Genomic DNA, 20,194 nt, shown 5'->3' on the forward strand with positions numbered 1-20,194 from the left:
TGCTGGTGGTTGGTGCAGTTTGAATTGCTGTTTTGTCGTAGCGCCACAAAGCGTCCGACAAAATGTCGGCGTTTTTGAAGTACATCGAAGTGGAAAACTTCAAGTCGTACCGAGGGCGCAATGTAATCGGGCCGTTGAAACAGTTTTCCGCTGTGATCGGCCCCAACGGGTCAGGTATGGGGTGGGAGGCGGTGAACCTCCGGGCGCATGTTGTTGTTGCCGATTTGCCGTTGACCGTAAGTTTGTGTTTCTCTGTACAGGTAAATCGAACTTCATGGACGCAATTAGCTTCGTGATGGGCGAGAAAACCAACAGCCTGCGCGTCCGGAAGCTGCCCGAACTGATTCACGGCGCATCGATTGGGCGCCCCATTTCGAACCGGGCCTCCGTGACGGCTAAGTTTATCATCACCAACAACAATCTGGAGCAGGAGGAGAAAAACTTTCAGCGCTCCGTCATTAGCTCATCGTCCGAGTACCGGATCAACGATAGTGTGGTGCCACCGGCCGTCTACCTGCAGGAGCTCGAAAAGATCGGCATCAATGTGAAGGCGAAAAATTTCCTAGTGTTCCAGGGCGCGGTCGAGAGCATTGCGATGAAGAACGCCAAAGAGCGGACGGCACTGTTCGAGGAGATCAGTGGTTCCGGGTTGATGAAGGACGACTACAACCGGCTGAAGCACGAAATGCAGTCGGCCGAGGAAGAAACACAGTTTACGTACCAGAAAAAGAAGGGCATCGCGGCCGAGCGGAAGGAGGCAAAGCTCGAGAAGCAGGAAGCCGATCGGTACGCCCGGCTGAAGCAGGAGTACGCCGAAAAGCAGGTCAACTATCAGCTGTTCCGTTTGTACTACAACGAGAAAGAGTCCCGCCGCTTGACCGAGGATCTGATCAGCAAGCAGCAGGAGCAGGGCATCATCGAGAAGCGCAAGGAGGAGGCGGACGAAATTTTGAAGGAAAAGAAAAAGGAGGTCGGCAAAATGACGCGTGAAATGGCGAAAAAAGAGCAGGAGATACGGGACGTGGAGAGCGAGATGAGCAAGAAGCATCCGATGTTTATCAAGGCCAAGGAAAAGGTGGCCCACACGCAGAAGAAGCTGGACGGGGCGATGAAAACCCTCGAGCAGGCACGGCGCGCCGACGAAGCGCACCAGTCGGACATCAAAAAGCTGGAGGACGAGCGGCACGAGATCGAGGTGAAGATGGCCGCGTTCGAGAACGAGATGGCGGGCGAGTCGAAGAAGCGCGGCACGAACGTGCATCTGGAGCAAAACTTGATACAAGAGTACGACCGGTTGAAGCAGAAGGCCGACGCGATGGCCGGCAAGTATATGATCAACCTCGATTCCGTCAATCGGGAGCAAAAGTCCGACCAGGATCTGCTGGACAGTGAGACGAACAAAAAGGCTCAGATCGAGGAGAACTATAAGCGCAACGAGTCGGAAAAGAACGAAGTGCTCAAGCGACAGGAGAAGCTGATCGATCACATAAAGTCGAGCAAGTTGGCGCTCGAGGAACAGAACCGCCTGAAGGCGGAACTGAGCCAGGATGTGGGCTCGTCGAAGGAGCGCATCCTGGAGCTGCAGAGCGAGCTGGAGAATGTGCGCGAACAGTTGGGCGATGCCAAGATTGACAAGCACGAGGACGCACGGCGCAAAAAGAAGCAGGAGGTGGTGGAACTGTTCAACCAGGAAGTGCCCGGCGTGTACGATCGGATGATCAACATGTGCCAGCCGACGCACAAGCGGTACAACGTGGCCGTCACGAAGGTGCTCGGCAAGTACATGGAAGCCATCATCGTGGACACGGAGAAAACGGCCCGCCGTTGCATTCAGATACTGAAGGAAAAAATGCTGGACGTCGAAACGTTTCTACCGCTTGACTATTTGCAGAAAAAACCGCTCAAAGAGCGTCTCCGGTAAGTACAATTTACTACATTTGACCCACTCGGCTGGGTTTATAAAAATTAACACTCAATTAACACAACGGGGACGGGTGTGATTCACTCGGAAGGGACAAAAATAGACACTCGAGAGTGAGTTCGTTACACTCTTAACATGGGAATATTATTTTTATTCGTCCTTACTACTAGAGGCTGAATCAATGATGGCTTTCTGTCTTTGGTCTGGAATCGGGCGACTGTATGATCACCCATTCCGAATCTGACTCCTGCCGGTGCAAAGGTGGCGGTGCCGGCGGATGATGATGATGATGCTGCTGCGGCTGCTGCTGCTGGCTCTGCCTCGCCTGCTGTTGTCGATTTTTTTCATTCAGCTGCTTCTGTAGGTTCGCCTTAAACTTAAGCAGCGCCTCCTGCAACGAGCAATAGGTGACAGCATAAAAAGTCTTCCGTTCGTGTGAAGGCCTCCTGAGCCTTTAAGGGGTTTGAGGGTCGCTACCTACCCGTTCCTCGAGGCGCTTTATGTACGCTTTTTTCAACTGCAACTCCTCCGGATGCATGTTACTTTGCAGCATTTCTCGCTGCGCCATGCTGGTCACGATTTGTGTTTCAAACTGCGGCAGAATACAGGAAAAGCTTTATAGAAAAGATCCTTTCAAGTCCCTGGAGTCCTCCCCTGACGTACCTCGAAATACTTTTGAACCAACACTTTGTGCTCGTTGTGTATCTGCTCCGAGAGCGGATTGTTTGGCACCGGCGTTAGCGGTCGTAGGTTCTGGTCTAGAATACTGTACAGCGTATCGTCAAGGGCTTTCTCGTTCGGTTCTCGATTTGGCATATTCGTGGGTCCCCGTCCATCGTCCTCGTCCTCCCCAGCGTCGTCCTTGGTGCTGGGATGCTCGCCGGCTTCCATGCCCGGTGTAGTCTGTTGAAGCAACGCGGACGGAACTGGCCTGTGTCCGGCCCCGCTCGGTATGTCGGCACCGGACACCGAACTGCTGGCGTAATTTATCGACCGGTTGATACTGCTCACGGTGTCCAGTGGCCCGTTGGTGCATTTCGTAACGGTTAATCCTTCGACTCCTTGGCTGTTGGCTGTAAGACACGAATCGAAACATAGGGGTTTGTGGTCATAGAAATTAGGCGGCCGTGCCGTACTCTAGGTGACGGTGTGCTCCGCTGCTCCAAAGCTACGTACTATATACAATCCAACAGCTTTGGAGCGTGTTGGAAGTGTTTGAAGAAATCACAGTGGACGCAGTTACGCTGTCACACATGATGGCTCTGCTCTGGCCTGCTGAGGCAACGCGGAGAGGAGACGCTCCCACTTTTCACTTATGTAAAATGATGCGTTGCGTATTTTGCCCGTGCTTCTGCGGCGTGTGTAATCTCTTTTTGGTCACTCAGTGATGGTCATTGTTTATGCACAGCTTCACTACTACACATCGATTCGCCCTGAAAGGCCAACTGTCTCCCGCGCCGCAACGGCCCGGAAAAGGTTGCGATAAACAAAGAAAAGCTACATGCGTCGCAGCTGCTGGTCCTGATTGATGTTTGAAATGAAAATCGGTACGTCAACACGCTCTGGTGGCTGGTGGCCTCGCACCGACGGGCGCAAGCTTCAGCACCACACTTTTTGCTTCACGGCTTCCACCACGCGCGCTGGTGACGGTGGCGGCGGCGACGGGGACGATGGTATTGGTTCTCGTTGGCGGATATTTTATCGTTACAGGGATCACCGCCTGCTCGATCGTGCTCCCGTGTAATGTTTCTATTTTCCCGCTCTCCTAGACGACCCTTAAACGCGGGGCTATTTTTCGTCCTCAAATTAGATGTGCCTCGAAACTGGGAGGGGGGTAGGGGGGGCCGCCGTTTCAAACGGTCAGCATAATACGCTCGCGTACTACGTGCTCTCTAAACATAAGCGATCCACGATGACGACGGCAGTACGCGCGTTCGCCCGCAGCAGGCGACGGAAAATTACGGTTCGTTTCGTTCAATACACTTCCGCATCACTCCGCACGCAGTAGGCTTCGCCGGAACGCTCCACTGGTCGATGAGTTTTAAACAGCACCATTTCCGGTGCGAAGTACTCGAACTGTTGGAAGACGATATTCGATACCAACTCTCGACAACCGCAAATGTCGCGCGCGTAACACGACGACGGCGACCGAATACGCGCTACTCCGAGACTGGCTGGCGAACCGAAACTGTACCAAGGAACGGTGGAACTGATTTCCTTTGGGTAATAACCGACCACCAGAGTGTGCGAGTGGCAAACGGTCGGTCTGTGTGTCGTTGGCTTGCTCGCTCGCTCGTAAGGGTATTTTTCGTGGAAATTTTGAGCGCATGAGTGTACCTCTGCGAACGCCCAAAGGCGCGGCCCGGTTGGGACGACGAGTGTGGTGCGCAAGGGGGGCCCGCAACAGGAAGAAAGAGCGCACATAAACCGGGAATGTGAATTGGCCGACGGCGGGGCGGGTTGTGTGTATTTACTCATCGGAACCACGGGTCTCGGGCCGCCGCGAACGGGTGACGCGCGACACACCGCACCAACACGCGCGCTGCGGTCAGCACTTAGACAGGCGCGGCCGCGGTCGTACTCGCTCTACACTCTGCTGGGCCGATGGGGGGGGGTTTCGTGGTTTCTCGCGCGCCGTTTGCAAGCGGATAAACTATCAATAAGTCGTCGGCACGATGGAGTCGGAAGGAAAATATAAATATCTGGGAGCGCAGATTGGAAAATCCCTCATTATTCGCTGCCAACTCACAGCCAGCTCACCGTGCAGCCAGCCAGCCGGCCAGCGGCGCGCGCATCCATCTCGCTGGCGGATGGTTCGCAGCTGGCGGATGGTTTGGGGCCGGACCGCTTCGGTTTTGTGGCTCATATAATGTGTTCAAAACAAAAAATAAATTACCACGGCTAAAAATAACCGTGAGTAATGCTCTCTCTCGGGCGTTCTCGCTCCGTCCCGTACCGCCGTAAGGTCCCACGTTCGGTTGGTGTCTGTGGTGTACGGTTGTTTCCTCGGTGTGGCCTCGCCAAGCCGAGGATGACTCACCGCCACCGCCACAGGCGAAGGAAAAATCTGAGGCAGAGGACCCTCTCAGCATCATCTGTTTACCACCGCGGCCGCGCGAAGTACGCATGGCCGGGCCGGATGGGGGGGACCATTAGAGTGGATGCGCGAACCGAGGCAACAGATGCGCATCATCACCACCCGAGAAAAACCACACGAAAGCCGAATCCGGCTGCCCCACACGACGATGGCGTAGAGCACGTGCTTTGGGATGGCAGTAAAACAAAACAAAACGGTGCCGCATGCCACCGTTCGCCACGCACGACGCTGGGCATGCCAGTAACAACAAAGATGCCGCAAGATGCATGTAATCTTCGCGGTCGGTGGCCTATCAGATATCGGGGTTATGTTTCAAATAAACAACGAGCCCCAACGATGATAGAGTACTCAGTCGGTCGGACGCTCGTCATTGTCGCGCCCGTCCGTAAAACACACAACGTTGCAGAAAGCAACAGAACATTAACATTGTCTCTGTTGCAGGGCAAGACCTCTCGGCGGTTAAGAAGACATTACGGCACCGGTATGTGGGCATTACATTGATTTCCATTGGACGGACAGCGGACGGACAACCGTAATGAGTTATCAAATCACGCGTACGTACCTGAGGACAGCCTAGAGTTTTCCAGTTCCATGGGCACATCGTACTGAAAGGCAGTGATCAAAAGTGAAAATTAATGCTTATTGTTGTAACGGAGCGATCTGCAGCTCTTTCGTGCGCTCACCGGAATAACATCGACCGAGATGGGTGGTAGCACTACCGCCGGCATCCGAGGACTACCCTTGGCGGGTGGTGCGGATATTCGCTGGATTATTGAATTCCTGTTGGTGATCGTTTCGCGACTACTGTTGTTCGAGTCCGTGCCATAGTTTGTACCCTCGGACAGGTTGCTGTCGATGTGATAATCCATCCTGTACGACTCCTCCTGGTTCGGATGGTAACACTGGTTAATGATTGCACAACAGTTTGCTGGCCGTTCCGGGATGTTACCTCATCATCCGACAGAATTTCTTCCCCGATCGGTTCATTTTCACCGAGAAACATCTTGCAGAGCCCGTTCATAACACTCACGACCTCCTTCATCGATGGCCGCTGGTTCGGGTTTTGGCTCCAGCACCGTACCATCAGCTGCTCGATCGGTTTCGGGCAGCCCTCGATCAGCGGTGGCCGGCTGCCCTGATGGACGCGCCACATGATCGCGAACGAGGTATCGATGTGCTTGAACGGTTGCTCCCGTGCTATCACCTCCCACAGGATGATGCCCCAGCTGAAGACGTCACACTTTTCCGTGTAGGACGACCCTTCGAACACTTCCGGCGCCATCCAGGCGGCACTGCCCTTGTTGTTCGTCATCAGCGTCGATTTGTCCGTGACCGTGCCGAAGTCGCAAATTTTTAGCACCGTCCCATTGTTGACCAGCAGCAGATTCGGAGGCTTCAAATCTCGGTGAATCATTGGTTTCGGTGTCATATCGTGCAGATAAGCCACGCCCTGATAAAAGGGGAAAAGAGATGTCAGAGAAACTCCAGAGCAACCCTCGGGCGCCGCCTCTCGGTGGTGCCGCCTACCTCCGCACACTGGCGCGCCCAGCTCATGGCGTGTGCTGCTGTGTAGACCGGCCGCGGGCGGCTGTGGAGCACCTTGTGCAGTGAGCCTCCTTCGGCGTACTCCATCACGAGACAGACGTGGGGCTTCTCCGTGCACGCACCGTACAGCTCGATGATGTTCGGGTGGGCCACGCGCGAAAGGTGGCTCACCTCCGTGATGAACGCATGCTGTTCCGAGATGTCCTCGATGTACTTGACGGCGACGAACTTGTCGCCGTACGGTGATCTCCACTTCGCTTTGATCACCGTACCGAACGAACCTTTCCCCACGGTCTGCGGATGTCGAGAGAAGGGGACACACACGAGTGTTGCGGTATTGTTTTGGTTTGGTTGCAGTCTACTTACGGCAATCTGCTCAATTTGGTTGATGTCAATCGTTTCTACAAACGGCGGCAGAACGCTATTCATTCTGTTCATCTCCCCCCTCGATGACATTGAAAATGGACCGGGCACCACACCACACCTCCCCGGGATATCTGCCAAACTCCTGCTCACCGCGCGTCACGGAAACAGCGATTCTGGTCAGTTCTAATGCTGGACAAATGCTTGCGACGAGAAGGCGAGCGGAGCGGACCGATAACGACGAGGCGTCGTTTTCTGCTCACAGAGCGCACACAAAAACGAAGGCCTACTTCCGGCACACCGGCAGTAGGCTGCGGAACCGGGCGTACGCTCTCGGCGAAAGTGCCGATTTAATGAATTTCAGTTCTGGTACGCAAAAAACGGCTGCGAACGCTGCGTTGGTTGGTAGTTACGCTTCGGTTATCCTCTAATATTTTTCATTTTGTCATCACCAAGGAAAATAAGTGTCAAAACACACTGACGGCAGCAAACGTCAACGAAAGTTTGGGCATAACGGGCACGGGAAAACGGTTTCGTTGAGTTCGTTAAGTAGACGAGCTTTCGGTGCTTGGGGAGCTTTTGTCATGATTTTTGAAGAATGGATTTGCATGTTTTTTTGTTGTCTTTTTATACCTCAAAATCTATAATTTCATAAAAGTAATTGAACTTACGAGTTTTTAACACTTTTTACCTTGCAGAAACATTGAAGAACCTCGCAACGTGAAGCTGATCTACGATGTGCTGAAATTTAGCCCACCGGAAATAGAACCAGCCGTCCTGTTCGCCACCAATAACGCGCTGGTGTGCGAAACTCCCGATGACGCCATGAAGGTGGCGTACGAAATCGACCGCAGCCGGTACGATGCACTGGCGCTCGATGGTACGTTCTACCAGAAGTCTGGCATCATTTCCGGCGGCAGCCACGATCTGGCGCGCAAGGCCAAGCGCTGGGACGAGAAGCACATGGAGCAGTTGAAGCTGCAGAAGGAAAAAATCACCGAAGAGCTGAAGGAGGTGATGAAGAAGACGCGCCGCCAGGGCGAATTGACGACGGTCGAGAGCCAGATCCGGGGGCTGGAGAATCGGCTCAAGTACGGTCAGAATGATTTGGAAACGTCGAAGAAAAGTTTGAAGGAGTACGATAAGAAGCTGGAAAATTTCACCCGCGAACTGGACCAAATCGGGCCGAAGATCAGCGAGATCGAGCGTCGAATGCAGCAGCGCGACGACAAGATTCAGGACATCAAGGAGAGCATGAACAACGTGGAGGACGACGTGTATGCCGAGTTTTGTGCGCGCATCGGCGTGGCCAACATTCGCCAGTTCGAGGAGCGTGAGCTGGTGCTGCAGCAGGAGCGCGCGAAGAAACGTGCCGAGTACGAGCAGCAGATCGATCGCATCAACAACAACCTGGAGTTTGAGCGCTCGAAGGACACGTCGAAAAATGTGCAACGCTGGGAGCGTGCTGTCCAGGACGATGAAGATTCGTTGGAAACGTTCAGGCAAGCCGAGGCCCGGCAGCGGCAGGAAATTGAGAAAGATAAGACGCGAATCGAGCAAATGAAGCAGGAAAAGGCGGCTCACAAAGTCGCGGTCGATCGCACGGAGGAGGACATGGCGAAGGCGCGCCGGGACGTGCAGACACTGGCCAAGGAGCTGGCCGCCATACACCAGGGCATTACGAACATTGAGTCCAAGATTGAGACGATGAAGAACAAGCGGCACAACATACTGATGCAAGCGAAAATGGATGCCATCGAGATCCCGCTGAAGCGGGGCAGCATGGACGATATCGGTCAACAGCAGCAATCGCAGCCGCAGGGGCAGGGCACCGAGAACCCGTCGGCGTCGGACACGAGCACCGGAGGCAGCGGAAGCCAAGCGTACGAGCGAGAGAGCCGCATCGAGATCGAGTACGCGCTGCTGCCGAACAACGTAAAGAATCTGGCCGATGCGGATCAGATTAAAAAGTTCGGTGACACGCTGTCGAACGAGCTGAAGGCAAAACTGGACACGCTGGAGAAAATACAAACACCGAACATGAAGGCGCTACAAAAGCTGGACCGTGTCACGGAGAAGATTCAGTCCACCAACGAAGAGTTTGAAGCGGCGCGCAAGAAAGCCAAAAAGGCGAAGGCCGCGTTTGAGAAGGTTAAAAACGAGCGCTGCACACTGTTCACGAACTGCTGCAATCACATTTCGGACGCGATCGACAGCATCTACAAGCAGCTGGCTAGAAATGATTCCGCTCAAGCGTACCTCGGTCCGGACAATCCCGAGGAACCGTATCTGGATGGCATCAACTACAACTGTGTGGCCCCGGGCAAGCGGTTCCAGCCGATGAGCAATCTGAGTGGCGGAGAAAAGACCATCGCGGCACTGGCGTTACTGTTCGCTATCCACAGCTTCCAGCCGGCACCGTTCTTCGTGCTGGACGAGATCGACGCGGCGCTCGACAATACGAACATCGGAAAGGTGGCGTCGTACATTCGCGAGAAGACCAGCAACCTGCAAACGATCGTCATTTCGCTGAAGGAAGAATTCTACAGCCACGCGGACGTGCTGATTGGCATCTGTCCCCAGCCGGCCGATTGCCTCGTGTCGCAAACGTTGATCTTTGATCTCGAACAGTTCGAGGGCCGTGGGCATTAGTTGGACTTAGTTTGTAAATTGGTTCGATTTAATCACATTTCATTGCGACTCTTTTAGGTTTAGTTGTATCTACCGCCGTTAGTAATATTTTGAGCTGAATTTCACCCGCCAACTATGGACACAGAAATGGACGCTCTCAAACCTGTTTGTCTTTCAGTTTCCTCAACACGGGTACGGCATAGGGACTCACTTTGTAGTATAATCGGTGCATTTCGCAGTGTTTGAATTAATTCTTACATTTAACGATAAATAAATTATAAACTTTGAAAACCTTTTTTTACGCTCTGTGCCAACGGCCAGAACCGGAGGGAAACGGTTTTGGCAGTTGACATTTAAAGTCATTCGAGTGACGTCCTAAAGTGGAGCGTACATCATAAACACACAGCACTTGCGAAACGTCAACGGCTTGTGGTTGACGCAAATTTTGCACTGTTTTCTCAGTGTGCTCACACGTTTCGCCGGGTGCTTGAATTGGCTTGAAAGAAAAGGTCGTAAAAGGTAGAAAATTTATCGGGCTGAGCAGCATCTAATAGAAATGGTGTCGGGCATAGTGTTTAGCAACTCCAATGTGGCCGTCGGTAAGTACAGCCGCTGGCGACGGATACCGCCGGTGGGAAAAATCCTTCGTGGCTGATGAAACCTTTTCCCTAGGTGGCCTCATTGCGACGGAATTGCTGCAATCGAGCAATGCGATCGAGGTAGGCTGGGGTACCGAAACGTCGATCAAGTTTGCCAACCACTCGCTGGTGTGCATCACAAACAACGACGTGCTGCGCGCCCTGGCCCGGTTGGCCCCGAGCTACCGGCTGTACGGTGAAACGCCGATCGAGCGCACGCAAATTGACCACTGGCTAACGTACACGCTGTCGATGGAGAAAGACCCATCGGATGAGTTGACGTATCTGAACAAATGTCTTGGCCCGCTAACGTATCTCGTGGCGAACCATCTGACCATTGCCGATTTGGCCGTTTTCAACGAACTGTACGCACGGCACGACCAGCTCAAGCGGATCGGTATTCCGGTGCACGTGCAGCGCTGGTACAATCTGATGCTGGCACAACCGAGCACCGTCGAAACGTTCCGCAAGTATGGCCAAGAGTTGGCGCAGTGCACTGCAGCGGCGGCGACGGCGGCGGCACGTACTAAAAAGGAACCCACTCCCGAGAAGGGTTCGGAGCGGGTAAGGGAACAGGGCAAATTTGTGGACCTCCCGGGAGCCGAAATGGGCAAAGTGGTCGTTCGCTTTCCACCGGAAGCGTCCGGTTACCTGCACATTGGCCACGCGAAGGCCGCCCTGCTGAACCAGTACTACCAGCAGGCGTTCCAGGGAACACTGATCATGCGCTTCGACGATACGAATCCGGCCAAAGAGAACGTACACTTCGAACAGGTGATCCTGGGTGATCTGAAGATGCTACAGATCGAGCCGGATCTGTTCACGCACACCTCGCAGTACTTCGATCTGATGCTCGACTACTGCGTCCGGCTGCTGAAGGACGGGAAGGCGTACGTTGACGACACGGACCCGGAACAGATGAAGAAGGAGCGCGAGGAGCGGGTCGAATCGAAGAACCGCAGCAACGCACCGGAGCGCAATCTGGCGATGTGGGCCGAAATGGTGAAGGGTTCCGCGGTGGGGCAAAAGTGTTGCGTTCGCGCCAAGATTGACATGTCGTCGGCGAACGGGTGTATGCGCGATCCGACGATCTATCGGTGCAAAAACGAACCACATCCGCGGACCGGCACCAAGTATAAGGTGTACCCGACGTACGACTTTGCCTGTCCCATCGTCGACGCGATCGAAAACGTCACGCACACGCTGCGCACCATGGAGTACCACGATCGGGACGAGCAGTTTTACTGGTTCATTGAGGCACTCGGGCTGCGCCGACCGTACATCTGGGAGTACAGCCGACTGAACATGACCAACACGGTGCTGTCGAAGCGCAAACTCACGTGGTTCGTGGAGCAGGGCCTGGTGGATGGCTGGGATGATCCACGGTTTCCGACCGTGCGCGGCATCCTGCGCCGGGGCATGACCGTCGAAGGGCTGCGTGAGTTTATCATTGCCCAGGGCTCGAGCAAATCGGTCGTATTCATGGAGTGGGATAAGATTTGGGCGTTCAACAAGAAGGTGATCGATCCGATCGCTCCACGCTACACGGCACTGGAGGCCGGCCGTCGCGTTCCGGTGACGGTGGCCGGTGTACAGCCGGGCACCATGCAGGCTGCGGTCCATCCGAAGAATGCGGAGATCGGCCAGAAGACGGTACACTTTGGGCCGCGCGTGCTGATCGATTTGGCCGATGCGAAAGAGCTGAAGGAGGGCGAGAATGCAACGTTCATCAACTGGGGAAATTTGGCGATTCGGAAGGTGAACCGGGGACCGGATGGTGAACCGGTTTCGGTGGACGCTACGCTCAACCTGGACAACAAGGACTACAAGAAGACGCTCAAACTGACGTGGCTCTGTGAGCTACCGACGGACCAATACACTCCGACGTACTGCGTGTACTTCGAGCACATCATCAGCAAACCGGTGCTGGGCAGGGAAGAAGATTTCAAGAACTATATCGGCCACCAAACGAGGGTAAGACGAGGGATGGGTGAAGGAGTGTAGGCAGTTAGTCCTTATTTTTTTAATCTGTCCACAACAGACCGAAGTACCAATGTTGGGCGATCCGGAGTTGAGGAAGCTGGCCAAGGGCGACATAATACAGCTGCAACGTAGAGGCTTCTTCAAGGTTGACCAAGCGTACCGTCCGGCGAGTGAATTCAGCGGTGCCGAGACACCGATCGTGCTGTTTGCCATTCCCGACGGACACGCGACCACCCAGGCAACGGCCAACGTACCCAAGAAGGAAGTGACAGAGGTGAGTCGTTTGTTTCTTTTTCTGTCCTATACCAGTGCGCTTCGGGACTATTTTTTCCCGAGTCTATAATTAGATGTTCCCCAAAAACCCCTTCAAGTAGCGATTCCGACATTAGTTTCCTTTGTCGTGAATGTAGCGAAAGCTCCCGACAGGATGAGCTTTTTTAAATGTGGTATCCATCATCGCTTGTCGCTCTTGAGCAAGAAAGAACGAAAAGCACCGCGAAAGGTAACTGAAGAGAAAGTGAAACAAAAATCGACGCCGGCATCGCAGCAACCTGTTGTGCATGTGTGTGTTGGTGCTGATCGCGCGTTACTCGCGACAGTGGGGGAGCACCGAATGTGATGATCCAGCGTGGTTATTATTTTTCTTTCTTTCATTGCCTGCTTTGCTCACTCAACATTGCCACGTACCGTTTACGTTTAGTTGGCACTGAAAGAGAAGAAGCTTGTCGTTGGACGAAATATCTTATCTCACACCGCGGTGTGTTCTCTTCGTGTACCATTTGTGGGGTGCCACGCGGACGTTGTAGCTTGCTTTGCTAATCGTTTCTCACATTTCCGTTTATTCTGTGCAGAGTAAGAAATCGAAGCAACCGACGAAAACTGTCACCACCGGTCCCGTAGCCAGTTCGGCTGGTGCTGCTCCTGCCAACAGTTTGGACGGCTCAATCACCCAGCAAGGCGAAACGGTGCGTAAACTGAAAGCGGCCAAAGCACCAAAGGCGGACATCGACGGGGCGGTAAAAGTGCTGCTCGATCTAAAAGCCCAGTACAAGGCGGCGACGGGTAGTGACTGGAAACCGGGTGCCGTTACCGCTGCCCCAGTTGCTGCGGTCGGTTCTACCGGTGCCGCATCGGCGGCGGATGCCACTGCATTGAATGCAAAAATCCTCGAGCAAGGTGGGGCAGTGCGTGACCTAAAGTCCGGCAAAGCACCGAAATCCGAAGTCGACGCCGCCGTCAAAGAACTGCTTAATCTAAAAGCACAATACAAGAGCGCTACGGGAAGCGATTGGGTACCGGGAACGGCAACGCCCAGCAGCAGTGCTCCTCCGAACCAGCAGCAGCAGTCGCCGCCAGCCAACGGTGCACTGGATGACAAAATTGTAGCGCAAGGGAACTTGGTACGAGATTTGAAGGCGAAAAAGTCCCCCAAACCGGAGGTGGATGCGGCCGTAAAGGAACTGCTCGCACTGAAAGCACAGTACAAGGCGGCCAACGGCGGAAACGACTGGAAACCAGCGCCCGTTCCAGCAGCTGCTCTGAAACAAGCCAACACGAATAATGCCCCTAGCGGCGGCACCCCAGTGACGGAGTTGAACGATAAAATCGTATCCCAGGGCGACCGCGTACGTGAGTTGAAAGGCAAGAAAGCTACCAAAGTAGACATTGACACCGCCGTGAAGGAGCTGCTCGCACTGAAAGCACAGTACAAGCAGGCGACGGGTGGTCAAGAGTGGAAACCGGGCTGCTGTGTTGCGCCGTCGGTGTCCGCCGCCAGCACGATGGGCGACACGGCCACACTGCTGGAGCAGAAGATTGCCTCGCAGGGGGAAAAGATTCGCACGTTGAAAGGCAGCAAAGCGCACAAGGCGACCGTCGACGCCGAGGTGAGTGTGCTGTTGAAACTCAAGGCAGACTACAAGTCGGCCACGGGCAAGGACTGGAAACCAGCGGCGGTGGTGAGTGGACCAGCAGCAGCAGCAGCACCAGTTAAGCCCGTAGAATCTGGCAAAGAAAACATGTCCCCAAGCGGCGGTGAGAAGGAAGCGGCAGCCGAGAAGATCACCAAACAGGGTGACATGGTGCGCAGCTTGAAGAGTTCGGGTGCCGCAAAGCCGGCAGTGGATGCTGCGGTCAAAGCGTTGCTCGAGCTAAAGGCGGAGTACAAAAAGCTGACCGGCACCGATTATGTTCCACCGCCCGGTGCGGCCAACGCCGGCGGTGGCCGGCAACAATCTAAACCGGCACCGTCGAAGAAGGAACCGAAACCTCCGAAACAGGAGCCGAAGAAGCCGCAGGAACGGAAGGAAGAAGCGGCGGCGACGGCCGCCGGTCCTAAAAAGCAAACTCGACTCGGCCTGGAAGCGACCAAGGAGGACAACCTGTCCGAATGGTACTCGCAGGTCATCACGAAGGGTGAGATGATTGAGTACTACGACGTGTCCGGGTGCTACATCCTGCGGCACTGGTCGTTCGCCATCTGGAAGGCGATCCGCACCTGGTTCGATGCGGAGATTACGCGGCTCGGCGTCAAGGAGTGCTACTTCCCGATCTTTGTCTCGCGGGCCGCACTCGAGCGCGAGAAATCTCACATTGCCGACTTTGCACCGGAGGTGGCGTGGGTCACCAAGAGCGGTGACTCCGAGCTGGCCGAACCGATCGCGGTGCGGCCGACGTCCGAAACGGTTATGTACCCGGCGTACGCCAAGTGGATCCAATCGTACCGTGATCTACCGATACGGCTCAACCAGTGGAACAATGTGGTGGTAAGTACAGAAGAGTGTGGCCATTGAGTGGCCAGACCGATTTCTAATGTCCGCCTTTTTTAGCGCTGGGAGTTTAAGCATCCGCAGCCGTTCCTGCGCACGCGCGAGTTCCTGTGGCAGGAGGGCCACACGGCGTTCGCGACCAAGGCGGAAGCGGAGGAAGAGGTGCTGGTCATCCTGGATCTGTACGCCAAGGTGTACACGGACCTGCTGGCGATTCCGGTCGTGAAGGGGCGCAAGACGGAGAAGGAAAAGTTTGCCGGCGGTGACTACACGACCACGGTCGAGGCGTACATCTCGGCGTCGGGTCGCGCGATCCAGGGGGCCACCAGTCACCAGCTGGGGCAGAACTTTTCACGCATGTTCGACATCGTGTACGAGCACCCGGAAACGAAGGAGAAGGAGTACGTGTACCAGAACTCGTGGGGCATCACGACGCGCACGATCGGCGTGATGGTGATGGTGCACGCCGACAATCGGGGTCTCGTGCTGCCACCGCGTGTCGCCTGCATCCAGGTGGTGATCGTACCGTGTGGCATCACGGTGACCACGACGGACGAGGAGCGGAAGCGTCTGAACGAGAGTTGCCGCGAACTCGAACAGTCGCTAGTGGGGGCCGGTATTCGGTGCGAAGGCGACTATCGGGACAACTATTCGCCGGGCTGGAAGTACAATCACTGGGAGCTGAAGGGTGTTCCGGTGCGCATCGAGCTGGGCTTCAAGGACCTGCAGAATGGGCAGTTTGTGGCGGTACGACGTGACGATGGGACGAAGCGAACGATCCGGCGTGACCAGGCCGTGACCGAGTTGCCGAAGCTGCTCGAAACCATCCACGGCAGTATGTTCGCCAAGGCCAACCGGGATCTGCACGAGCACATTAAGCTGACCAAGGAGTGGCCCACGTTCTTGCAGTTCCTCGAAGAGAAGAACATCATTCTGACACCGTTCTGTGGTGTGACGGAGTGTGAGGATCGCATTAAGGCGGACAGTGTGCGAGACGAGGGAGCGGAAGCGGAACCGGGAGCACCGTCGATGGGTGCCAAGTCGCTGTGCATCCCGTTCGACCAGCCGGTGGACCCGAAGCTGGACCCGAAGAAGGACAAGTGCGTTCACCCGGCCTGTGGCCGTCCGGCCAAGTTTTACACGCTCTTTGGCCGAAGCTACTAAACCGTCCCCCGTTGCGTTGACTGCAATTGGGAGGGAATTGGAATTGGATTGGAAGCCCAGAATTGGCCACGCCAAATTGTAACCAATTGGGCACGAATTGGCAAATAAATTTGATTGCTTGAAAAGTATCTTTTTTTTGTTTCTTTTCGTGAGCATGAAAATGGCAAAAACCGTCCGCTTCGATGTCGATAAAAATTTGGCGACGCTCGAATCCGGCCGATTTCGGAAATTGTAATAGGAGAGCATGATCAGCTACCGACAAGTAGAGGGCAGCATGAGCAAAAGGCTTTGTGGTTCACATGTTGACAAATAGATGGCGACACTCACGTTTGAGATTTCGTTCCTGCAAGGGGATGCAAATTTAAATGTTTTGTTTAAGGTTCCGGACGGAGAAGAAAACACGCCGTTTCGTGAGACACTTGTTCGCGGTGTCAGCAGAGTTGAATTAGCCCCGAATTTATTACAAATATCAGCTTCTTTAGATTGAGAACTCCCTCCGCGTTACAAATAAGTCGCTGTAGGTTCTCTCATTTGTGTCTGTGTGCTTGTGTGGGGGTTTGCTAGGGGTATCCTAGGGGTTTGCGTTTTCGTTTTGAGCCACATTTCCTCACACAATCCGATTCCCTAGCGTGTGTGTGTGTAGCGTGTAACAAGGATGCCGAACGGCGCGATTGGTTTGCTGCCCGGTTTTTTCGTCCCTAGCAACGGTTTTCACTTCACTGCGCGCTGTGCTGATCGCCATCGCCATCCGCGGTCCCATATTAAGATGCGGAATATATGAAAAAAATATATGTATATTATTTTTACTCTACACTTGTATCGTGCCACGGTCGCCGCAAAGTGGAGCGCGCTCAGGTGGAAAATAATAATAGTAATGTTAATAGTAAAGTTGTAAAGTTATCCGCTAACGCGCACCCGCACTGTCCGTCGCTGACAGCCGTTGACCATCCACTCTCTCCATTGCACTGGTGATAGCGTTCCCCCCCCATTTGTTTCATCGTCCCGGTGCTCTTCTTGGTTTGTTCCGCGGCTCGTCAGTGGCCGGGCTCAATTCTTAAGTAAAAGCAATCTCCCGGGGTGCTGAAAGTTGAATTCAAACTGCAGTAAGATTGCATTTTGTTGCGTTTACGCTGGTTCCGCGCACTGTCACAGCAAGCATTTGACGCCCTCGGAAAAGAACGAGTAACCTCAAGTACCCACACTTCTTCTTCGCGTCTTTTAATAAAAATCTTTTCTCTATTCACGGTCCGCCAATCTCTCACTTTCTGCTGATACTCCTACAAATGAATTGGATTAAGAAGAGTACGGGCTACGGCGGCTGTTGCTCAATAGTGGTGTGTCACTTAAATTAGCAAAATTGTTAATTCCTCCTTCCGTTTGTCGGGGGAGAGAAATGGAAGAGAAGGATAAGAAGATGTAGAAGAAGTTAAAACGTGTGTGCGGAGGACAATTTGGAGCGGAATAAGTTAAGTTTTGTCCCCCGAGGGCGATCGCTTCGAGTGCTGATCGTCCATTTCGTCGTGCTGTTCGTGCTGCTGATGAAGGAGATCTCGTTGTTGCTGCTGCTGATCATGATGATGGTGCTCATGATGATGATGATGCTGATGGAGGTTATGATCATGATGGTCGTCGGTGTCGTGGTGAGGATCGGTAGCCATTGCTTGCACACTTTCGGCACTTCCACCATCGGGACCATGCGGGACGTCGTTAAAGTGCTCATCTTCCGACGGCAAATGTACGCAACCATCGTCAGCGGGCGCCGTAAGATGCAGGGTGCTAACACTGGGCAGAACCGGTCCTTCTCCGCCGACGACGACGGTGGCTGCCACCGTCGGTGGCGGTGGTAACGGTGGTGTCGGTCGAATCGACACAATCTTGGCGTGCTCCGTTTCCACGAGCTCCCGTAGTTCGTCCTGTGTGTGGCAAAAAGGTGTGCGGTGGCCGTTAGAAAGAAGAACTGCGCTGCGCACGACCGTCACGACTACTTACACCCCAACCGAGCTGTTCGGCCACAAAGAGGCACCCATCGTCGCAGTCACCGGTCCAGGCGACATCCCGCCGATTGCCGGGCAGATCGAAGCACAGGCCCTCGCCGAACATCATCGAGCGGAAGAAGCCGAAACTGCCGCCGCCTACTTTGTCGCGATTGATCAGCAACCGCACGCAGTCATCGTTGACGTACTCGACGAGCGACGCGAACGGTTGCACCGTCAACGAGGTGCCCATGATGATGAGCAGATCGCACTCGGCAAAGTCGCGGTGGGGCAACATGTGAAACCGTTCCGGGAGCCCCTCGCCGAAGAACACAATGTCCGGCTTGATGACACCGCCGCACGGGCATGTTGGAACCTCGTCGGCAAAGATTTTCTCTGCAGAAAAACAGTAGGCGGTTAAGTCGGGGAGTCACGGGCGGTAACGATGGTGATGCACCGCAGCAGTAGGCTTACCTTTGACGAACTCCAAACTGTAGGTCGTCTTGCACTGCAGACAGTGGTTGGTGTAGAATGTGCCGTGTGCTTCGACAATCTTTTCCGCGTCTATGCCCGCAATCCGCTCGAGCGTATCTATGTTCTGCGTGTAGTGACGCACCAGCAGACCCTTCTTCTCGAGCAGCCGCACGAAGTAGTGTGACGGTGTCGGCTTGAACGTGCCCGGGTACAGTTCTTTGGCGAGCGTAAAGAACGGTTTCGGATTCTGGTACAGATACTCGAGCTCAAAGATCGCCTGCGGGTACGGTAGGTTGTACTTCATCAGATTGTTGTACAGCCCGGTGTCCGGCGAACGGAAGTCGGGTATTCCGGCAGCTGCAATTGGGCAGTAAATACATGAGTCCATGAGGGGTGGACAAAGGCGAACGGGTTGCAATATACTCACAAGTCGAGATGCCCGCACCGACCATGGTGACGATTTTTTTGAAACCACCATTCTTCCAGTGCTTGATCACACCTTCGACGTCGACCGTCTCAAGGACGCGACGTCCTAGGTTAGCCCCTCCGGTACCATCCTTATCGTCGAGCCCATTGGACGAGTAGAAACCCAGCTTGTCGGAAATGTACTGTCGGATGCGTTCGATGCAAATCGACTCGGGACGATACGCATCGTCGTCGTCCTCTTCTTCGCTGTCGTCAAAGTGTGGAAACTCTGGCCCCACGGGCGCTCCGTTGATGGGCGGGCCAATCGCTGTGATGGTCGGATCCGATGCGGGTTCTGTCAACGCCAGAGGCATTGGACCCACCACCGAGGGGGCTGCTGCTGCTGCCTCTTCGTGCAGCACATCGGCGCCATCCATTGGCGGCCCCGCGATGGGTGGCGTTTGGTGTTCTGCTGCTGCTACTGCTGCTGGTAGTGGCTGCGCTGCTGGTGGTCGCTCCTCGGACATTCCGACGGCGATTCGGCGCACACCCTCGGGCAGTCCTCCACGGGTGAACGCAAACTGCTTCAAAGTGCACACAACGAGCGCGGAGACACCGCGGGACAAAGCGTGCTGTGATAGAACGCTTGCCAGGCAACCGTTCACAGCCAGCTTCAGCGCACGGGCGACAACGACGACGAGGACTTTATGCCGCGCACTTTCACGATTTTGCTGATGAAAATGAATTAAAGCGCGGGGCAAAAATACGGGACACCAACGCAAAACGTCAACCCCCAAGCGAATCGTATTTTCGTCTTTCTTCGTCGTTGTCGCTTTTTTGCTTGACAAAGAGTCCCAAACTGACACAAGCACGGCTGCAGCCAGTGCTGCCAGCCGACTACCCAGCAGTCGAGCGAACTCGATGGTCGATGGTCGCCTGGATGACAGATTTATGATGAAAATAACGCACACACACAAACACTGGAAGTGATAGCACTATCAATTTCGTACGATTTCAATGTTCTATCCGGTGTTGTGAGCAAGATAAGAGGAAAAACTGTTTCAGATCGTTGTACATCGTAGATCCTTCCTTTGTTTTTTTTTCGCCCCGTGCATCAGTTGTCAACACTGGCGGGAGAGCTGTCAAAGCTTACGCATTCTTGTAAAATCTTGTACTGTTGCTGCTGTTGTTTTCGCAGATCTCGCTGTTCAAACGCGCATCAAACGAAATAA

At 54.3% G+C, this 20,194-nt stretch overlaps 4 protein-coding genes across 4 annotated transcripts; 2 read left to right on the forward strand and 2 right to left on the reverse strand.

Annotated features, from left to right (window-relative positions):
- Positions 1-62: 62 nt before the first annotated feature.
- LOC128275600 (structural maintenance of chromosomes protein 1A) lies at positions 63-9,758 on the forward strand. The gene is made up of 3 exons (XM_053014159.1): positions 63-174; positions 261-1,917; positions 7,625-9,758. The coding sequence occupies exons 1-3, from the start codon at positions 63-65 to the stop codon at positions 9,576-9,578; spliced, it is 3,723 nt and encodes a 1,240-aa protein (XP_052870119.1). The 3' UTR covers positions 9,579-9,758.
- On the reverse strand, positions 2,074-7,019 carry LOC128275601 (mitogen-activated protein kinase kinase kinase 7-like). Its single transcript, XM_053014160.1, has 8 exons — positions 6,930-7,019; positions 6,546-6,857; positions 5,968-6,468; positions 5,702-5,902; positions 5,581-5,623; positions 2,585-2,994; positions 2,403-2,513; positions 2,074-2,312 (listed from the first exon to the last, which is right to left on the reverse strand). Exons 1-8 carry the CDS (start codon positions 7,017-7,019, stop codon positions 2,100-2,102), a joined length of 1,881 nt encoding a protein of 626 aa, XP_052870120.1. The 3' UTR covers positions 2,074-2,099.
- Positions 9,759-10,069: 311 nt separating the features above from the next.
- On the forward strand, positions 10,070-16,227 carry LOC128271731 (bifunctional glutamate/proline--tRNA ligase). The gene is made up of 5 exons (XM_053009354.1): positions 10,070-10,156; positions 10,230-12,169; positions 12,237-12,452; positions 13,030-14,943; positions 15,007-16,227. The coding sequence occupies exons 1-5, from the start codon at positions 10,114-10,116 to the stop codon at positions 16,108-16,110; spliced, it is 5,217 nt and encodes a 1,738-aa protein (XP_052865314.1). The 5' UTR covers positions 10,070-10,113; the 3' UTR covers positions 16,111-16,227.
- Positions 16,228-17,120: 893 nt separating this feature from the next.
- On the reverse strand, positions 17,121-19,764 carry LOC128271678 (NAD-dependent protein deacetylase Sirt2-like). The gene is made up of 4 exons (XM_053009293.1): positions 18,985-19,764; positions 18,558-18,914; positions 18,100-18,479; positions 17,121-18,023 (listed from the first exon to the last, which is right to left on the reverse strand). The coding sequence occupies exons 1-4, from the start codon at positions 19,487-19,489 to the stop codon at positions 17,577-17,579; spliced, it is 1,689 nt and encodes a 562-aa protein (XP_052865253.1). The 5' UTR covers positions 19,490-19,764; the 3' UTR covers positions 17,121-17,576.
- Positions 19,765-20,194: the final 430 nt, after the last annotated feature.

Source organism: Anopheles cruzii, chromosome 3 (genome assembly GCF_943734635.1).
Source record: "Anopheles cruzii chromosome 3, idAnoCruzAS_RS32_06, whole genome shotgun sequence".
Lineage (NCBI taxonomy): Eukaryota > Metazoa > Arthropoda > Insecta > Diptera > Culicidae > Anopheles > Anopheles cruzii.

Bases quoted from the DNA above. Each gene is read 5' to 3' on its own strand.
- LOC128275600 (XM_053014159.1), top strand. From the start codon at position 63: ATGTCGGCGTTTTTGAAGTACATCGAAGTGGAAAACTTCAAGTCGTAC. The intron at 175-260 runs GTATGGGGTGGG...TTCTCTGTACAG, and splicing joins GATCGGCCCCAACGGGTCAG to GTAAATCGAACTTCATGGAC. The intron at 1,918-7,624 runs GTAAGTACAATT...TTTACCTTGCAG, and splicing joins CCGCTCAAAGAGCGTCTCCG to AAACATTGAAGAACCTCGCA.
- LOC128275601 (XM_053014160.1), bottom strand. From the start codon at position 7,019: ATGTCATCGAGGGGGGAGATGAACAGAATGAATAGCGTTCTGCCGCCG. The intron at 5,903-5,967 runs GTAACATCCCGG...CATCCGAACCAG, and splicing joins AAATTCTGTCGGATGATGAG to GAGGAGTCGTACAGGATGGA. The intron at 2,514-2,584 runs GTACGTCAGGGG...ATTCTGCCGCAG, and splicing joins TGGTTCAAAAGTATTTCGAG to TTTGAAACACAAATCGTGAC.
- LOC128271731 (XM_053009354.1), top strand. From the start codon at position 10,114: ATGGTGTCGGGCATAGTGTTTAGCAACTCCAATGTGGCCGTCG. The intron at 12,453-13,029 runs GTGAGTCGTTTG...TATTCTGTGCAG, and splicing joins CCAAGAAGGAAGTGACAGAG to AGTAAGAAATCGAAGCAACC. The intron at 14,944-15,006 runs GTAAGTACAGAA...CGCCTTTTTTAG, and splicing joins ACCAGTGGAACAATGTGGTG to CGCTGGGAGTTTAAGCATCC.
- LOC128271678 (XM_053009293.1), bottom strand. From the start codon at position 19,489: ATGTCCGAGGAGCGACCACCAGCAGCGCAGCCACTACCAGCAGCAGTA. The intron at 18,480-18,557 runs GTAAGCCTACTG...GTTTTTCTGCAG, and splicing joins CAGTTTGGAGTTCGTCAAAG to AGAAAATCTTTGCCGACGAG. The intron at 18,024-18,099 runs GTAAGTAGTCGT...TGCCACACACAG, and splicing joins CCGAACAGCTCGGTTGGGGT to GACGAACTACGGGAGCTCGT.